This window comes from Teleopsis dalmanni, chromosome 1, assembly GCF_002237135.1.
Source record: "Teleopsis dalmanni isolate 2A chromosome 1, ASM223713v2, whole genome shotgun sequence".
NCBI classification, from domain to species: domain Eukaryota; kingdom Metazoa; phylum Arthropoda; class Insecta; order Diptera; family Diopsidae; genus Teleopsis; species Teleopsis dalmanni.
The window spans coordinates 172,245,208-172,266,102 of NC_051846.1; the positions used below are offsets into that span (position 1 = coordinate 172,245,208).

At 27.8% G+C, this 20,895-nt stretch overlaps 1 protein-coding gene across 3 annotated transcripts in view; it reads left to right on the forward strand.

Moving 5' to 3' along the window:
• LOC119670165 (neuroglian) overlaps positions 1-16,733 on the forward strand; it is a 56,850-nt gene extending 40,117 nt beyond the window's left edge. The window contains exons 3-9 of one of the 3 annotated variants that reach the window (XR_005251683.1): positions 8,742-10,978; positions 11,053-11,629; positions 11,706-11,870; positions 11,935-12,318; positions 12,386-12,489; positions 12,687-12,821; positions 13,421-13,661. Coding sequence is in view for 2 of the 3 variants with exons in the window: in XM_038080318.1 (XP_037936246.1) it covers positions 8,742-10,978; positions 11,053-11,629; positions 11,706-11,870; positions 11,935-12,318; positions 12,386-12,489; positions 16,459-16,631 (3,640 nt within the window). In the remaining variant the exon portion in view is untranslated. Of the gene's footprint in view, positions 1-8,741; positions 10,979-11,052; positions 11,630-11,705; positions 11,871-11,934; positions 12,319-12,385; positions 12,490-12,686; positions 12,822-13,420; positions 13,914-16,458 lie in introns of those variants that run through there. The other 2 variants (XM_038080318.1, XM_038080319.1) reach the window with 2 other exon arrangements.
• Positions 16,734-20,895: the final 4,162 nt, after the last annotated feature.

Genomic DNA, 20,895 nt, shown 5'->3' on the forward strand with positions numbered 1-20,895 from the left:
TAACATTTGCCAGATGCAATTACTAGTCTCTTTCATATTCCGTTAGTGATGTGGTTTATAGAAATAATTCTGTCTGTTTACGATTGCATAAAAATATCCTTCATAATATTAATGGATTGTTTAACTAAGTCAAAGGAAAAGCAATAATTTTGCACTAAGTTCAAAGCATAATAAAATACACATAAAATAAACAAACGTATTAGGTTCAAATAATTAACATGATAATTTTGTTTATAATGTGTTTACTTTAGAATCCTTTTATTGTGATACTTTATAAATTTTTTGCTTAACATCTTATGGCATTTCAATGTTTACATTTTTGGTTTACTCCTCTATATAGTTAACTCAGTAACTTTGTATATTTACAAATTGGTCAATTTCGGAGATTCGTCTTATCAGAAAAGGCGATTTTCGGTTATTAGCAATGAATGAAACTTATTTGGTCTATTGACCTTATTTTGACAAACAGTAAAATCTTGTGCAGCCATGAAATCTATCATCAATAAATTCATACTGTTATTTTAACCTCTTATATGCTTCCAATTCCAGCCTCTAATTCCAGTTCCAGCCTCCAGTTTGCTAATAAAAATGAAAGACATTTGGGACATGTGTAACTTTTCAATTAACCTGGCCTTTATGTAACTAAACCAGGTCTTAGAAACTCTTTTAAAGAGGACCGCGTGAATACTGCTAGACTTTTACAGTTTTTTCTAGTTACAGGTGTATAGCAATAAATAGCTTTTTTCGACATATTTATTCCAATTGTAGTGTTCGGGGCTCTTACAAATATGCCATCAAAAATTACGCACCAAAGGTTTCCTATAACACTTGTCCTGTTGTATGATGCAAATCTTAGACAATAATTCTTTCTCATCATTAAAGATTATGATGACCTTAACAATAAGTTTTAGAATCTCATTCTCAAACAACATTGCATTACAAATTATTTTATATATACATACTACAATGCATTATAAAATGAATTGTAAATTATTTTACAAGGGGTTCTGTATCAGTAGCCAGGGTTTATCAGATATCACGGCGCATAAGTTGAATTAAACACAATAATCTTCAGGAAAGCAGAAAGTCAGGTCTATTATTCCGTTTCAGTCTATAGGAATTTATCATATTAGTAAGAGGTCTAACCAGCGGATTCACTTTTTATATAAAAGAATTTTATATATAAGATAATTAAGTTTGTTATAATGTAGTTATTAAAACCCAATACTCATTTCATTAGAGAAACAGAACTTATTTCATTAGCTCTCATTGTAGAATATATATTTTATAGAAAAGGTTGTATATACTAAAATTTAGAGGGCATTAAAATCTCAACCTCTAGCATAGTAAGTGCCAACCAACGCCTTATAATCATTTCAGTCATTTCAGCAACTGTTGTAAAAGTGTTATAAAATTAAATTTAAAACTTATGGAACAATACAGTGCAGTGTTACCGGACGCTATGACGAAATTTTCTCTTTTTTTTTTTAGCACAAATTGACACGCGACACGCGTATTTTTTTTCTCCCCTCAAACCACAAACCGAAAAGAATAACAATGGAAGCAAATACTGGCGGCGAGTATTTCGAGCTTAACTCATACGTAAACTGCCACATTCAAAAGCTTCATGGTTCATGGATTAAATGACGCACGGATAGATAGATAGACTTTGGTTTAAAATATGTTGCAAACGAATTGGTTACATTTGAGTGGAAATGCCAAAATCAAAGGGGGGCGAACATGAACTGTAAGAAAGGAAAAATCAGAATAAAATTCTTTCCGAAACCCAACCACATATAAACACTCATTGTATTTTAAATTTTTACGTGATATCTACTTTAATTTATAAACAAAAGATAATTAAGCACAGATAAATATGTCAAGCCCGACTCTATATGCTTTTAATATATTTCAAATTTAATTTGATTAAGGTGACCAGTCGTTTGCACTTATTTTTGCAGCCACATCAGCTTTTTATTTACGTTAAGTGCGAGTATTTCTATTTCTCCCTCACGGTAGACAGCATTGCCAGTTGCATTGCGTGTAAAAGATTGCAAATACTTCTTATATTCGCCGGCATTTTCGCCGGTCTACTGCTGTCTGGAGTTAGTATTAAGTCACGTGACCGAACGTTGTCGGTAGCACTTTTGTTTTATTTAAGATTTTTTGCTTTCTAAGCAAAATAATAATGTTTTCATTCAGATAACACCACTTATTTTTATAATGGGTTTTAGTGTATCAATTGTGTGCATATTTCAAATATATGTGCCATAAGTGCTTTTCGTTCTTCATAAATAATACGGAGTACTTGGTGAATATTATTAGCTTAATATAATAAAAATGTTGTTTTTATTTTGCACAACACTTTTATTTATTATGTTCTCTTTTAAAAGCAATTAAATTGTTGAGATATATATACATTTTTCTATCGTTCGAAAATAAATCCGTTTAAGGACAATGAACTAAGTTTAGCATTTAATCATTTATTATAGATTTATGTAGCAATTTCTCTCATAAACGACTCCTTTAATTAATGATTGGATAAAAATTAAGCTCTTTTGTTACTGATACGACATTATACAAAAATGAAGGATTGAACATTTCTTTCTATTGTATCTAAGAAGATAAAATTTAAGCCTCTAACAGTTAATTCCTTTAACTATGAATTTTTCAGATTTAAGAACAGTAAAGTTTTAAAACAATTTCCTCTTTTTTACACAATACAAGCCGATTAAAATCTATATATCTACTGCATCGCTACTTATGTATGTTAGGCTTTGCTAGTTGTCGCTTAAAACAAATACACCTAAAGATTTTTTATCCAGTTATCCTTTTCGATTTAAATCTAGATTAAAATATGTGATAACTTAATTTTCTTATAAGTGTCACGGTATTTTTCGTTTAAAAATTGTCTTCCATCATCATTACTTCAGTTTTAATGATTTCAACTATTATGACAAAATCAACCGTTCCTGTCAATTTTCCAAAGGCCATAGAATCAAAAATCTTTTCAAACTAACTTAGAATAGTCTGTCTGTATCCCTGCATTTAATTTAATTATTTTAACCACTACAGAACAGTAACTCTGTCATTCGCAACTCTATTTAACTCACTTCTTTCTCGAATGATTAAATTTCCATAGGAATAGAAATCATCGCGTAGTATTTGATGTAAACAGTTGTCAGGGATATGGAATCTATAGGTCTATTTTATATATTGCCCATGAAATGGTAACTCTTATTTAGTATTCATTTATATTAATTTGGTATTAACTTGACAGTAACTGTTGTAACATGATCAGCATAAACAAATTATAATGAAAGAATATGTTTTGTTCTTGAAAAAAAAAGAAAGTTTACCTTTACCTATTTGTTTATTTGATGTAACAGTGGGGAAAAGTTTTTAATATATCAAAACTTTGGGAGTTGATGTCATATCTTGGATAAAATCTTTGTGGATTTAACTTTAATTATATTCGTGACGAAATCTTGATATATCTTAACTAATTTTTTGTGAACTTAATATAATTTTAAATCGAAAAAAATGGAATCATGGTATTTAGAGCTTATAGCATATCGTAATATAATATTTTGACCTAAATCTGTATGAATTTGAATCGGGACGTAAAGTTTTATTTTATCACTTGATATATCTTAGTTTTTTTGTTTTATCTAAGTCTTATAAAAGTTGTTCTTGTATAAAATCGTTATTGGAATCACGTTTTAAAAAACAAAAGTTATGACATATCTTAGTTTAAGTTCTGCTAGATTTTACTACGGACTTACAAGATCCAAACGTTCATAAAACCAAGTCTCAAAAGTAAGAGATTATGTCAGATTTTTCACAATGACTTCTTTATTTATTTTTGAATTAATTTCATTTTTAACTGTGATCCATAATTTACATTGAATTATAAGCAAATCAATTATTTGCTAAGCGAAACAAACTATAGTGTATCCCTTTTAATGAAACTTATTGCTGTTTATAAATGTTCGTTAACTTTTTTAAGACATGGGCTTATACTCAAATCTTGCTACATCTCAGATCTTGTTTATTTAATCTATAAATGAACTGATATCATAAGCCCACTTCAGAAATTCCAGAAAAAAAAACCAATTGAATTTTAAATTTATGCTTACATAATTTGCTTTCCCTTAACATTTTCCCAAATGCTAAACAAAGCTTCTAGGGTGCTTGAAAAGTGTGACAAATAACCAGTTTTTATTATTCAACTCGACATATTTCAGCTGAACGAACGAACTACACAATAAAAGCATATGTGCATTTAATACGCAAAATCCTCTTCAACTCCTGCGAATAATAACAGCTGATTTGACGCCATATTGCTTAATTTAGGTAAAAACAATATTGTTTACATTGTTTTACGCAACATAAAGTAAACATCGTTCGCAATTCTTCCGTTTCCTGTAGTGTACTGTGTTGGGAACTAATGGGAGTTGTTTGCGCGTTCATGGGAAATATGTATTTTGCTACTCACACCAGGTCATTGTAAGCTGCTATTTTGCTGTTATACTCTGCTATTGCTGCTATAAGCAAATTTGTTATGCGTCGAAATTTTCACTTTAAGTGGATGTGGTGGAGGAGAGCTTGCATAAAATTATAAAATTATTTTTACAGTGTATAAGTGCCAGGCACGTTTATTCCGTCAAAGGATTTAATAGAAAATAGGTGGAATAAGCGCACAGACTAGAAATTGTTGTTTACAGTCGATGTTTATTATAAATTTTATAATTATTTTTGAAATTTTAATTTTTGGCCTGCTTTTATAATTGTTCACTTGAGTACCATTCACATTTAAGTTTTGTAAAAATATAATTTTTTAATTATGAAAGGCGCACTAAACTTTCCACCATTATTTGCTTAATCCTTTTCACAAAGGAATAAAGTCCAAATAAGCATGTGTGTTGTGTATGGAGTAGTGAGTTCCTGTTTGTAGTACATGCAGGATATACTCAAAATGTTAGCTATGTACTCTCCACTATTTAATACTACATATTAACTACTTAACATACATAAAAAGAGGTAATAGGTATGTAGAGTACACTAGTTTTTTTTCTGAAATAAATTTCTTTAGTCTAAACAGTCTAATTAATAATAATTACCAAAATGTCACAAGCAATTAGAATTTGCTAATAAATTTAGTCAACGCCTTTTATGTTTATGTGTACAGAAGCTATAATATATTTTTCTTTTCTTTGATAACTGCCATTTCTCAATATTGAGCTTATTGCTTAATTAATTTAAATAACCACAAATAAAAGTGTTTAAAGTAGACTGTTTCTCTTTAATGAATAACAAACATTTCCGGCTTGAGTCAAATTTATATATACATAATCATAAAATTAATAAACCAATTAGAAAAAATTTTATAAAACAAAAGTGAGGAGGAAATTTGTTTTTGTGTATCAGTAGCTCAGTCAAATTATTTTTGTTATTAATTTAAATTACATGAGTGTAATTAATAAAGAAGTCGTGGTAAAGTCACAAATCAAGAGTGTACGACAGTGACTACTTCAATACATATGGACTCTAAGTAGCCCACTTGAGAGTTCTTCATGCATATGAATGCCAGAGCTGTGCAGTCACTTGCAACAAATTCTGGTATAACTTTTAGATATTGTAAAGTGCAAGAGAGGTCAATCAGTTGAAATTGTTTTAAATTATTATAAATTTTTCTCCTACAAATGTATGTTTAAGAAAGAGTAAAAACATACATATATAACAGTCTAATGTATCTTATAAACATCATTTTTTTACAGTTTTGTTTAATGAAGTTTTGAGACTATAAAAAATGTTATGTTAACAAATGATAATAAAAGCTTTATATTGACTGCGTATGATTGAGTAAAACTCACATATTATCACGTCTTACATTCAGAAAAATAATTAAGATACAAAATTGCCTAAAAGACTTCTTAGATAATAATATGTTACACATAATAATATATTTGCCCCCACTTTTTATATTATTTTAATTAATGAAAATTAAAAAAAATTCGAATTTAGAAAGCTTTCAGAAGTTCTAGATATTTTTACTATTTACAAATAGTAAAAACTTGACTATAGTTGGAACAAGGTTGGTGTCTCTTAATGTACGTATAGATATACTGCTTCCACCTTGGTTCCATATTACGCCACATCTTCAATTTAAAAACCAATAACACATCACTCAACGGGTCTCTGGCTTGAGTAAGAACAACAGATTTGTTTTAGAAATTGGACGTTATATGTCCAATGAAATAGAGCATGTTTCTCTCAAGATAGGTCAAAATGTAGATCGTCCCTTTTTTATATGTGTCAAGCAGCAATATTTTAATGCGTACAAAAAGCTAATAGTTGCTGGGGATCAGATCAAAAGTTCAGAACAGGAAAAACAGCATATTTTTAATGTACGCCAATAGCTAATAATTGCTTGGGGCTATATGAAGAGATGACGGCGGGTAAGAAAATATCTTTTAAGTGTTTGTCAATAGCTAATAATAGGTGAGGACCATATTCAGAGATAATAGCTATTCGACAATGATTCGAATCGTAATTAATTTTATTTAACCACCGTATTCATCTGGTAGACCTGTGACTTCTTTTCAGTCTACTGTGACCAAAGTGGCTTCGAAAGAAATTTCTGTATGTGCAATTTTTGGTGTAAAATTATTAACACACTGACTTTTTGATATCTTTAAGATATTTATATGATCTATCTTAATCTGAATATTAAGATAACTATCTTAAGTAATTTCAAATACCGGTATTTCAAAACTATTTTGTGAACTTTTTTATGTTTTTCGCAATAACTGCTGATTTTGATCAAGTTCATTTAATTATCTAGGCATGATATCTATTTATTAGTGCAATTAAACGCAACTAGAAGTTTTTAGCCGACGTAAGTAGTCAGAAAAAACTTTATTATCAGCTTAAGGGAACATTCTTCAGTAAATGAGAAATAACAACCAGAAAGAAGACGCAAGTGTACCAGATATATAACCAACTCTTTTGCATGGTGAGATAATATAGAGACTGAGTGAATAAGGAACCAGTTGAATTAAATCTCTGATTTAGGCCGCAAAATGCAAAGCTCACTGGCGTTTTCAATCTTTATAGTTAAGGAATAACCAACAGCAATATTATAAAAATAGGAACAAGCAGGGGAAAAACGCTTTTTGATATGAAACGAATAGCAATAAATCGACTTATTTAACGAAAGCTGTTGTTGTAAGTTAAAATAAAATAAATAATGTGAAGACATTTTCTAAAGAAATACTAGAAATACAATTTTTTTCGTTTTGGATTTTCTTTTTTTTTAAAGAGGTTTTTTCGAACAGTACTGAACTACAACAACAAAAATTTATTTTATATATTATTTTAATTAATTGAATTTTTGGCTGACCATACAGCTGTTTCGAGTATTGCCAAATACCCATCATCAATGGTCTTGGAAATAATTCTTGTATTTAATTATTCGTAAATAATTATTTTTTAGACTGCAAGTACCTCTAACTCAGGTCCTGCCAAATGTGAAGCTCAGAGTCAGCGCACCTTAACCAACTGATCCAAAGCCGTACTTGACTTTTTTGTTCGCATATTTTTTGGAGTTTTGTTACTTTTGCTATGGTTTTGTTTTTTTTTTTTTGTAATAAAGTTATTTATTAGAACTGAATATAGTTTTGTTGCGGATTTTTTTCTTTTTTACTGAATATGTTATTTATTATAATTAAATATAGTACATATCAATGATATACTAGTTTGCTACAATAGGCGTTTAAATGAAACTGATTTCATGATTACATGATTTCACTAAAAATAAATAAACTTTTCGTTTATTGCATATTTGGTTTTTGCAAAAATTAAGATTTTTTCTGGTTTTCATCTAATTTATTTTGTAGTTCATAGTTTTAATATAAAATTAAATTGTTAATACTATTCTACAACTAGTTAAAGCTTAAAAAAAGCTTCAAAGCAAAGAAATGAGCAAATAAAATTATATGCATTCATTTATTTTTTTCTCATATTTAAAATACGATTAAAAGCAGATCTCATATTTCATAAAGTAACAAATCAGAATTAGTTAAAACCCTTACAATTTGATTATTGAAACCATAGTCTGTTGTTTGTCTCTGTATAATTTACGCATACGTGAACGTGAACGTAAATTAGAATGCAACATTTTCCAGCCTTTTCGACCAATTCTGCCGTCAACGAACTTCTCTTCCCCTCATCCACAATCCCCCAGTTATTCACCATACTATTGCATATGTAACATGAAAGCACTTTTAACACAAATCGAAAATATATGGAAAGCACTGACTGACGACACTGTAACGACCCCAATTGGGCCTTGAGCAGAATTAACATGTCAACGTCAAAGTCTTTCTGTATCTTTAGATAGAGCCGAAACGTACATTGGTAAGAGTAAAATGCTTAAGCGTGTAACAATGTGGACACAGCAGTGAAGTGTAATGAACAATAGTCGGCAATTAGAACGCCTGAAACGCTTACAGCCTCATGCGTTTGTATATTTCGTGCACGTCCAAGGGCGCATACAGTTTTGTATTAGTACGCAGTAAATCGAAGCAAAATCTCTCATACCAATACCTTGAGCCCCAATCAGTTCTTAAAATTGTTAAAAAAAAAAAATTTAAGTATATAAGCAAAGTTTTTTGTTATGTTTTTTGCCTTTAAGTTAATTAATTAATTATACAATTTTTATTTTATATTCTTTACAGTTACCGATGGGTTAAGAACGGCAAAAAATTTGATTGGCAAGCATACGATAACCGAATGCTACAACAACCAGGACGTGGTACTCTTGTGATAACCTCGCCTAAAGATGAAGATTTGGGTCAATATCAATGTTTCGCTGAAAATGAATTTGGTATTGCCACTTCCAATTCGGTATTTGTGCGAAAAGCAGAATTAAATGCTTTCAAGGACGAAGCTGCTAAAACGCTTGAAGCAAACGAAGGTGAACCTTTCAACTTACAATGTGAAGCACCTGATGGTTGGCCAAAACCAATTGTGAACTGGTTGATACAACAATCTGTCGATGGAGGTATCAAATCCATTAATAATTCTCGTATGACTTTGGATCCTGAGGGTACACTTTGGTTCTCAAACGTGACACGTGATGACGCTTCAGAAGATTTTTACTATACATGTTCAGCAACTTCAGTTTTCCGTAATGAATACAAAATTGGCAATAGGATTTTACTCGATGTTAAACAAACAGGCATTAGCGCTTCCCAAAATAAGTTTGCACCAAAGCGACAATATGTAACTCGTAAGAATGAAGTGGCATTACGTGGTAAAAGAGTTGAGTTGTACTGTATATTCGGTGGGACACCATTACCGCAAACGGTTTGGCGAAAGAATGGAGAACCGATTAAATGGAGTGATCGAATAACACAAGGTAATTACGGTAAATCTTTAGTTATACGACATGCCGTGTTTGAGGATGTTGGCTCATATACTTGTGACGTTTCTAACGGTGTTGGAAATGCTCAATCATATTCAATCAACTTGCAAATTCTCGCCACTCCATACTTCAAGAAGGAACCTGAGACACAAAATGCTGCTGAAGATGAAACTGTTGAATTCCGTTGTGAAGCAGCTGGTAATCCCGATCCTACAATTCAGTGGATACACAATGGCAAACCAATTGGTCTTGCACCGCCAAATCCTCGTCGCACAGTACAAAACAACCGCATTATTATACGTGATTTAGTTAAGAGCGATACTGGCAATTACGGTTGTAACGCTACAAATTCGCTTGGATATGTTTACAAGGATGTGTACTTGAATGTGTTGGCATTGCCTCCAGAAATACAAGAACCTCCACGTAAGGAAGCTACTGTAGATGGTAAAAATATAACAATGCGCTGTCGAGTTTTTGGAGCACCTAAACCACAAGTTAAATGGATACGAAATGGCTTAGAACTGACAGGCGGTCGTTACACAGTACTTCCATCTGGAGATTTAGAGGTGCAACAAGTTAGTTTCAGTGATGAAGGCGCTTATACTTGTTATGCTGTGAATAAATTTGGTAGCAAAACTGCAAATGGCTCACTGATAGTAAAGGAACACACGCGCATCACCCAAGAACCACAAAATTATGAAGTTGCTGCTGGTTCCTCTGCAACATTTCGCTGTAATGAAGCTCATGATGACACACTCGATCTTGAAATAGAATGGCACAAAGATGGTCAGGCAATTGATTTTGAGGCTGAAGCGCGGTTTGTAAAAACAAACGATAATTCTCTTACTATCGCCAAAACTGTGGAATTAGATTCTGGTGAATATACTTGTGTCGCACGTACTGAACTCGACGAAGCATCAGCTAAAGCCAATTTAATTGTACAAGATGTGCCAAATGCTCCACGACTAACTGGTATACATTGTATGAATGATAAAGCAGAAATAACCTGGGAGCCACAGGGAGATAATCGTTCACCCATTTTACACTATACAATTCAGTTTAATACTTCATTCACACCTGCTTCTTGGGATATTGCTTATGAAAAAGTACCACCAACAGATGTGTCGTTTACAATTGATATGTCTCCATGGGCTAACTACACCTTCCGTGTTATCGCTTATAATAGAATAGGTGCATCACCCCCATCAGAACATAGCGAACCTTGTTCCACAGAACCAGATGTACCATTCAAAAATCCAGATAATGTTGTCGGTCAGGGTACTGAACCTGATAATCTTGTTATATCTTGGACTCCAATGCCAGAAATTGAACATAATGCACCAAATTTTCAATATCGCGTGTCATGGAAACGGGACATACCAGCGCAACTTTGGGAGAACCGAAATATTTTTGAGTGGCAACAAAATAACGTTGTGATCACTAATCAGCCAACATTTGTGCGATATTTGATTAAGGTAGTTGCCATAAATCAAAAAGGAGAATCTAATGTTGCTGCTGAAGAAATAGTTGGATATTCAGGCGAAGATCGTAAGTTTTACATTATTAATTATATTATTTAATTGTCTTATACGTTACTAATTAAAATATTAAAATATTTGAAGGTCCCTTGGAAGCACCAACAAACTTTAGTATGATTCAAGTAACAAGCGCAACATCAGCAATACTTGGCTGGAATCCAGTGACACCCGAATCTGTCCGAGGGCATTTCAAAGGCTATAAAATCCAAACATGGACTGAAGTTGAAGGAGAAGAAGCGCTACGTGAAATACATGTTAAAGGCGATTCAAATCAAGCATTGGTAACGCAGTTCAAACCGGATTCTAAAAATTTTGCACGTGTGCTTGCTTATAATGGCCGATTCAATGGACCTCCTAGTGCAGTGATTGATTTCGATACGCCTGAAGGTGTACCTTCACCAGTACAATCTTTAGAAGCATATCCTTTGGGTTCATCTGCATTTTGGTTAACATGGAAGAAACCATTAAATCCAAATGGTAAGCTTACAGGTTATAAAATCTATTACGAAGAGGTGAAGGGCAGCTATGTTGGCGAACGACGTGAACACGATCCACATATAACCGATCCGCGCATTACACGCATGAAAATGGCTGGTGTAAAGCCCAATACAAAATACAGGATTTCAATAACTGCTACAACTAAAATGGGTGAAGGCACAGAGTAAGTTTAATTGTTTTTTTTTTTTTTGTTATCCTTGCTGTTGTAATAACAATTAACAATTAACACTTACTTGCAGACATTTTATTGAGCGTAGAACTTTAGCAGAAGACTCACAAGAACCGGCTGTGCCAGCATTTGCTTGGCAACAAGAGCCAACTAATAACGGTTTAGCTAAATTCCGTATAAATTGGTTGCCAAATACATCTGGTCATGCTGGTACACACTTCTATACACAATATAGGTAAAGTTATGATTTGAAATTAATTTTTTTAGAGTTGAAATTTATTTTATTATTTTGTTAATAGAATTAAGGGCGAAACGGAATGGACAGATGCACCTCCAGAGATAAATAGAGACTATCAGGAAATAGCAGGTCTTAATCGTGATACTGTTTACGAATTCCGTGTTGTTTCAGTAGACGGTCATTACTCTACTGAAAGTGCTACACAAGAAATCGATACAAATGGTGTAGAAGGACCCCTTAAAGTACCAAATGAGAATGAGAATGTTGCAAATGCTGGTTGGTTCATTGGCATGATGCTGGCATTAGCATTTATCATTATCTTATTCATCATCATTTGTATTATACGTCGTAATCGTGGTGGCAAATACGATGTGCATGACCGTGAATTGGCTAACGGCAGACGCGACTATCCGGATGAAGGAGGTTTCCATGAATACTCACAACCGTAAGTCATTTATTATCAGCTATTAGTTTCGTATAATGTATAATGTGCATATTTTTAACATTTTTAGATTGGATAATAAGAGCGCTGGTCGCCAATCCGTAAGTTCTAGTAACAAAGCCGGTGTGGAAAGCGATACCGATTCAATGGCAGAATATGGTGATGGTGATACAGGTACGTTTCTTTTTCACTGTGTCATATGTGTATACATGTATAGCTCTTGTGTAAAGTTTTCAAAAGTATTAGTTATCCATATGAGTCCTGAAATTAATTGGTTTTACAAATATTATTGTTATTATGTTTTTTTTAAATATTTGTTTTTTATTTAATTTTGTATTTTTTATTTTTTACGATGTTGAAAATGAGCGCAGCAGTACGTAAAACTGTCACAAATTTGCCTGCGGTGCCTGAGTAAGTCGATGAGTTGCACCGCGTGTCTTAAAACAAAAACATTGACTATAATAAAAACAATAATAAAAATAAACAAAAAAGTAACGTTTTTAAAGGTAAAGGACAACGCAAGAAACAACTTTTGCATGTTATTTACAGTTTCTACTTTTATTCAAATTATTTGAGTTACGATATTTAAAGCTTAGTTAATATAAACATTTATTAACAACTCAGTTTTATTAACTATTTCACAGTCAGCAAAATAGCACAATTCAAAGAATCGTTATTTCCGCTCGTTATTTCATTAAAAAAAATTGCAAATATCTATCAGCTTCTAAACAAAACAACTGCGCTTATTAATTTTATTTAATTAATATTTATATCAAAAAATATCAAAAATATAAAAGGCTTGCTTCTCATAAAGCTCCTGCTACAGTAAATAAAAAAGTAACTACAAATCACAATTGTAAGCTCATTTTCATCATCATAAAAGTGAAGCAATTTGTTTTTATTAAACACTTTTTGTTCACATTTTTCAAATATTTATTTAAAATTTTTTTGAAAATATTATTTTTCAATTTCTATATGTTTAAATTTTATATTTTTAATATTGAGTATTTTATTATTAATTTATGTGTTTATATTTTCGTTTTACACTTTTAATTTCAAACCACAATCATTAAACTATGTTTCACACATGAACATCACAATTTAGGCATGAATGAGGATGGCTCATTTATAGGCCAATATGGACGTAAAGGACTTTAAAATACTACATAGCATCGAATCTAAGAAACACCATAAACTCTACAGCATTAATAAAAAAATAAGTTTAACTGCCAATAAATGTTTATAATGTATGTTATCTATCACCAACGAAGCTTTCAAAAGTGCCACAACAAATCTAATTTCAAAAATTTGTTGTTGTAAATGCGCGGTTTAAATTTAAACTTTTTTAATTTTAGTTTTAATTTGCTTAAAATATAATTTTTAATTTGTTTAGTTATATTGTTAATTTTAAATTCGTTTATTATTTTTTTATGTCTTTTCTATATTCATTTATCAAGAATCGTCTCTCTTTTTATATATGCATAAATGTAGATTTATAATTGTAAGTAATAAACTTTTGTTTTTGTAATAATGTAAATTAAACTCAATGATTAAGATATTTCGTACCTATTCGTATTAAAAAAAAGCATTATTAAAAGAAAAAAACAAAAAAATGTGGTATAAATAATTAAAATACAAAATACAAAATATAACAAACTTGAATAATTATTTGCAATAAATTTTGCCTTAATTTAAATAAATATATATATTAAAGTATGAGAGTTCCACAGCACAGAGTGCAATAATTGAAAGAAAATATGTGTATATGGATTTGCTGTTATCAATATACTAAGACTTGTATATCTTGATTACAACGACTACAATCTGCAACAAATTTAATGGTACATGCATTTTTATTTAATTTTTTTTTTAAATAATACTTATGTACTGAAGTTCTCGGATAAATGCTCCAAAGTTAAATACATTTCGTCTTTTAAATATGCAATAAACAAAGACGCAAATATCATTTATTAGTTTCAATACGCTTTTCGGATAAATGCTCAAAATATCGGGACTTTTTTGAATGAAATAATGCGGATAAATATGCTAAAGGAGTTATATTTTTATAAACGCATTTATCTGGATAAATAAATGAATATAATGAGATTTTTATAAACATATTTAGCTGATTAAATGCTTTAAAATATTGAACGTATACATTTGGATAAATATGCCAAAATAGCAATATTTTTATAAACACAATTATCTGGATAAAAAATTTTAAACAGAGATGCTTACCAATGCATTTATCTGGATAAATGCATCAATACGCAACATTTATCTGAATTATTTCGCAAAGTTTACGACATTTTTATGAATGCATTTATACAAATGTATATGTTATTGAACGCATTTATCCGTGAATTACTGTACAAATATAAATTAATTTATATAATTTCCATTTTCATTAATTATTAACTTTTGATTTTTTAATTTATGATATCATTTAATTTTAACTTTTAATTATTTAACATTATTACAAACTTTTAATTTTTTAATTGATATCATTTAATTTTAACTTTTAATTATTATTAACATTAATTATTTATTTACAATAAAATTTTTGTTTTTAAAATTTCAGTATGTTAATCCCTTTTAACAGTAGTACTAACTAATCATTTTAATCCAAGTAAAAATTTAAAATAGGTATATGCAAAATGTTTGGCTTAAATGAAGCTTAGTACTTCTAAATAATAGTTACTTGAAATTAATTAATGTTTTGAGTAGTTTAAATTTTATTTTATACAGCAATAATGTTTAGTGTAATAAATTTCATTACCTAAAAACGCAGCTATTAACAAATTTATGAAATTAAAAACATTTTTAATTTTAAAGAGTTTCCGAATGTCATTTTCTAGTCGTCATCAAACAGTTAATGGTTTGGATAGTATCGTGTTACACTTAGAAAATGAAGTTCAGTTTAATTCTTTAAAGATATTATAAAATTTTGAATTGGGTCACCGCTTTTGGAATATAAATCCACAATGGTTCTAATCAAAATGCTCTATTTTTTAATGTAGACACTATGATTCGATTTAAAATTAGATTAAATTATGCTAAAAAGTGGAAGGTTCTAAAACGCAATACCTTATATTTGGATAATTAGTAATTCAGATCAAGTATGCTATTTTTATATTTCTTTATGGATTACTTAAATAATAATTGATTTTTACCACTACAAATTCTTTTTAAATTGCTCACAAGTCTGTGTTTTATTTTCTGTATTTTAACACATATATATTTTATTAAATTAATAGTTGATTTTCAATTAAACCCTCCCGCTTTGTTGATTCGTTTTTAAATCCGAAAACCTTTCATATCATACTATTGTATGGTTGTGTAGCCAAAGAGTATATGTGTATCAACTAAAGATGTGCCTAATGTATATTTGATACTGGATCTATGGGACAGTCATATAAGAGCTCTTGAATTTAATCATGTGTTGGATTTAATTTTCTCTCCTACATGTCATATAGGTTTCTACTTCATTACTATGCCTAAGTCTTTTGTATTTGGTGTTAACTTCAATGTTATGCATTTCTAATACTTCACATCACACTCTAATATTAATTTCTACTTCCTGAAATCACTTCTATCTTTGACATAATTAATGCAGATAAATTAAATATTTATATCTTAAATCTCTATGGCCTCTTTTTAAATACTTAAAATACTTTCATTCTTTCTTATTTCTTTACTGTTTGACAATCCATTAAGGTCCTAGACTTGTAGAACAATATTCTTCCACTCGTCTTTATTTCTTACTGCCGTTCTTTAATTGTGTTTTGTGAATAATTAACATTACTATACTTTTATATCAACCTACATCTTTCATCTAAAATAATATGTTTCAAGTTTATATTATGATACTATGCTTTTCTGTCGAATACTACACCTTTCGGTTATAAAATGAAATAAGAATTTCTTCTAAATCTACAAAATAATATTAACTTTAATATTTACATTTCATATACATTTATTCAATATTAATAATTGAATGGTTAATGACTTAAAGATATCAGATGGTTTGGTTAAAAAATTTAGTTCATAAGTGGTTTATTAACATGATTTAAATAACATAACAAATTAACATTTTTGAAATTATAATTAATATATATTAAATTTTATTTTTTTTAATAACAGGACAATTCACTGAAGATGGTTCGTTCATTGGTCAATATGTACCAGGGAAATTGCAACCACCAGTTAGTCCACAACCTACTAATAACACAGCAGCATCACATCAATCAACCACAGCCACAGCGCCAGCCACAACACAGGGCTCCAACACAGCAGCAGTTGCTACTTACGTTTAAGCATAACAGATACATTTAGAATTACATCAGAAGAATATAAAATATAGCAACAACAACAACTAAAGAACTTTGCAACATTTTAAATTTCAAATATAAATAAAATTTGAGGATTTTATTATAAAAAAAAATGATAAATTATTAAAACTGAAACAAGAAACTAAACAATTATAAACGAATGTTTTAAAATTAAAAATTATTAATTGCTTATAGTGCTAATTGTTTAATACGAAATATTTCGAATGAATTTAAATATGTATGTATTTTGCTTTGCTTCAAAGAATATAAAAAAAACTATTTAAATAATAAATTAAAAACAAGGAATACAAATCACAACTAAAGCCTTTTTAAGTAATTATAGTTTGCCTAAAACGAAAATAAAAAAATTAAATGTTATATTTAGGTAGCAGCTGCATTAAGCTCAAATATTCTGCAGCACAAGATTTCATCAAAAAAAAAAAATATTGTTTATATATAGTTATATGAATAATATGTTATTGTAACAACTATTATAAGTCTTTTGCTGTTTGGATATTTGATTTATATGATATTTAGAATTTAAACTGAATCTCAATGGAAGGTACTAACAAATAAAATTATTTTATTACTTACGTAGCAGTTCGTGAACATAAAAGTAAATAAGAAAGAAAATAATTTTTTTTCTTATTATTAATTAAAGTTTTAATGCTATTTAATGTTAATAAAATAATTTTAAATAATTTTTTTCTATAAAATTTAACATATAAAATACGAATGAGTTTAATGTAAAGAAAATTTATTAAGTGTATAAAATACAATTAAAATGTTTAAATATAACACAAACACTGTTGTGCTTTTTTATATTAAAAATAAAAATTTTATAAATTTAAATTATTAAGTATTTAAATATAAAATTGAGAAAATTTGATCTTTTTGCCACTATTCGTTCAAAAACTGCTTAAAAATGTGTTCAAAACTAAATTTGTTTAAAATTAAAAAATCATTTGTGTAGAGTAAATAACGGAAAATATTTAATAAATATCTAATGCTTGTGAGTTGATGTATTTTGTTAACAAAAAAAAAAAGAAACTCAAAGTAAAAATTATTTTCTTACTACATGGAAATTATTTACACATATGTATTGAACGTTATTTAATATATATATATATATGAACAAATTGCAAATAATTTAGTTTAATTGAACTTGGTTAATAGTTTTAGTTGCAAATGTCTCAGCTAGATAAAGTTTTAAAAATAATAATTTCATAAATATTGTACATTTATTTATGAAACATATATATTTTGGGACAAGTAATAAGCAACATTTAACCAATTAACTGCAAATAATTAAAATTTTAAAAACATATATGTATACATTTACGTATATGTTAATGTACATTATAAGCTGTTTATGTATAATTCTAATATATATTTTAAAATTATATGCCTATATAGTTTTAATTAAAATTTTATTTTTTTTGTGTATAACTATAGTATCAAAAATATATAAAACAAAAAGTCTTATATATATTTAATTTTTTTAAAAAAATTTTACCTATTTTTAAAACGTCCATAGTGTAATTATATGCATTATTATTTTTATTAATTTTTTTTTATAATGGCAACTAAATATCAAAAACAATATTTTATTAAAAAAAAAGCAAAACAGTTCGAATTGAAATTATTATTAGAGTTAAAGAAAATGCAATGACTCGAATATAAAATTACGTTTATAATATTGTTTATTTTTTTTATATAAATTACTATTCCATATGTAAGAAACAAACATATACATAACAAAAAAAACATAGGTTAAAAATATTTTTATTTTTATAGAATTTTCTAATTAATATTTTTCTTTTAAACTGTTATGCTTTTTGTTTAAATTTCAATTAAAAAGCACACACACACAAGAAAAAACAAAAGAATAAACCTTTTATTTAATGTTAATTTTTAATTTAATGTAGGTAACGTAAAATAAATAAAAATAAATTTTTATTATAAAATTAAAATCTAAAGTTTTTTAATTAATTTTTAATTGGCAAATCTGCAATTTATTTTTATATAAATAAACATTTTTTCAGGAACAGTTACAATTTTTTTTTGGATTAATAAGTATAAGTAAATAAATGGAACAAGTTTACATAAAATTATTTTTATTTATAGTAAATTTTTTCTATGAGTTTTATTTATTTTTAGTTTATTTAAATTGTTTGGACTGTTCAAAACCAAATACAATTTTCTTTTATATTAGAATTTTTTTTATTAATGAGTTATAAGTAAATACAAAAAACAGTTTCACCTCTAAAGATATTTATTCGTAATTAAATTTTTTATTAGCTCTATTTATTTTGTAAACTTTTATTTATTAATTTTAGTGTATTAATAAATATAAGTAACAAATATATTTTTTTTATTTTTCTAGTTAATACGTAAAACAACTTTACCTTTATAGATTTTTATTTGTAATTAAAGCTTTCATCAGCATTATAAAATTTAACTTATATTTGTTAATTTTTCTAATTTAATAATAAACATATTTTATTTACTTAATACACAATGTTAAAATAATCAATTTATTCATTTGTTTTTTATTTTGTGATTATTGGTACTATTTATTTTTTCTAAAATATATTTTACATTAATATTAAACAAAATATTATCTACAATAACTAGCAAAATAAATAATTTAATATATTATACTTAAATACATTTTTAATTTAAATATATTTTTTAATTTTATATACATTTTAATTTATTTTCAGAAAATAAATAATTTATTCTATCTATGATTTATGCTTTATAGGCTATATGTTTTTATAGGCTACTTTTTTTTGTTTGAAAGCTATGTTCCTTTAACGGATATTTTTATTAATTTAATTTTATAACTTTAATATTAAAATGGTTTTAATTTTTTCTTAACAAATAGTCATTTTTTTTAAATAATTAACTTATGTAATTATTATTTATTTGTATAATATATTTTCTACTATAGTTTTTTTTATTAAAACAAAAAAATGTTTTATATCAAATTAAAATTTAAGTGGAACATGCACAGATTTAATTAATTTGCAAGTATATATAAAATCAATAGATTTTTTACGAATTTACTTAAAATAATTAATCAATTAATGTAATTATAAAAGTTAATTACTAATATTTTTGAAAATTATATAAAACAAAACATGTAATACCATACAGGGTCGCTTAGTAAATTTGTTTATAAGCTTTATTATTACAAGCTTTCGTTACTTTTTTATAGAATATTGAAATTTATTTTGCTTGAATGTTTTTTTTTTTTTCAAAACATTCTGTTAGTTAAATTTACGACTAATTATGAATTTATATTTGAGTTGAATATAGAAATATGCAAGAATTAAATTTATAATACAGAATAACAAATTTAATTATACATAGACACAAAACATACTATATTTTAATATAACATAAAATAATATGATATAAAAATTGAATCAATATAAAAAAAAAATATAATATAAATTTAAAAAAAAAAAAATAATATAATAACAAAATTTATAAAAAATATATATAATAAATTTGTATTATATATATATTTATATAACAACTTATAATAATATAATATAATTACCAATTGCTAATTACTGACCTTTTTAAGTTTTTATTTAAACTTAGTTTTGCTAAGTGAACAACGATATATAATCCAGTAAAACCTAGTTTAATTGGTATTTAACATATATCTGATATAATATATATGGTATGTAAATATAATTGAATTTATTTATAATGTATAACAGTGGTGTAGTAAGCATTTTGTTTTTGGTAGGGGATAAAGCATGAAAAAAGAAAAATATTACCAAATGCCGGGTTACTAAGTATGTTCTGTAAAGCTCTGTTGTTGTTGTTCTAACCTGAAAGAACTGTTGAGTAAGAAACATAAATGTGTGACAATACAAATGGGTAAGATTAGAATGGGATCTGGAAAGAGGAGTCATGGAGGTTTTATTGTGAAGTATTGGGAAGATTAAGAGTTTGGAACTTTAATAATTTCAATGGCATAGAACCATAAATTAATAGGACTCAAATTAATTTATGAAATGAGAGATTATGACGTGTAGAGGTGAGATGTAGAGGTGACGTCATTACTAGCAACTGGGACAAAGCTAGCAGGTCTGAAAAAACTTATTGTTTTTTATTTACTTTTCCAATAAATAAAAATCGTTTTCTTTATCTTAAGGGCGGATTTATTTTCAACATGCACCACTGATATATAATATAATAAAATCATATACAATACAATACTATGTGA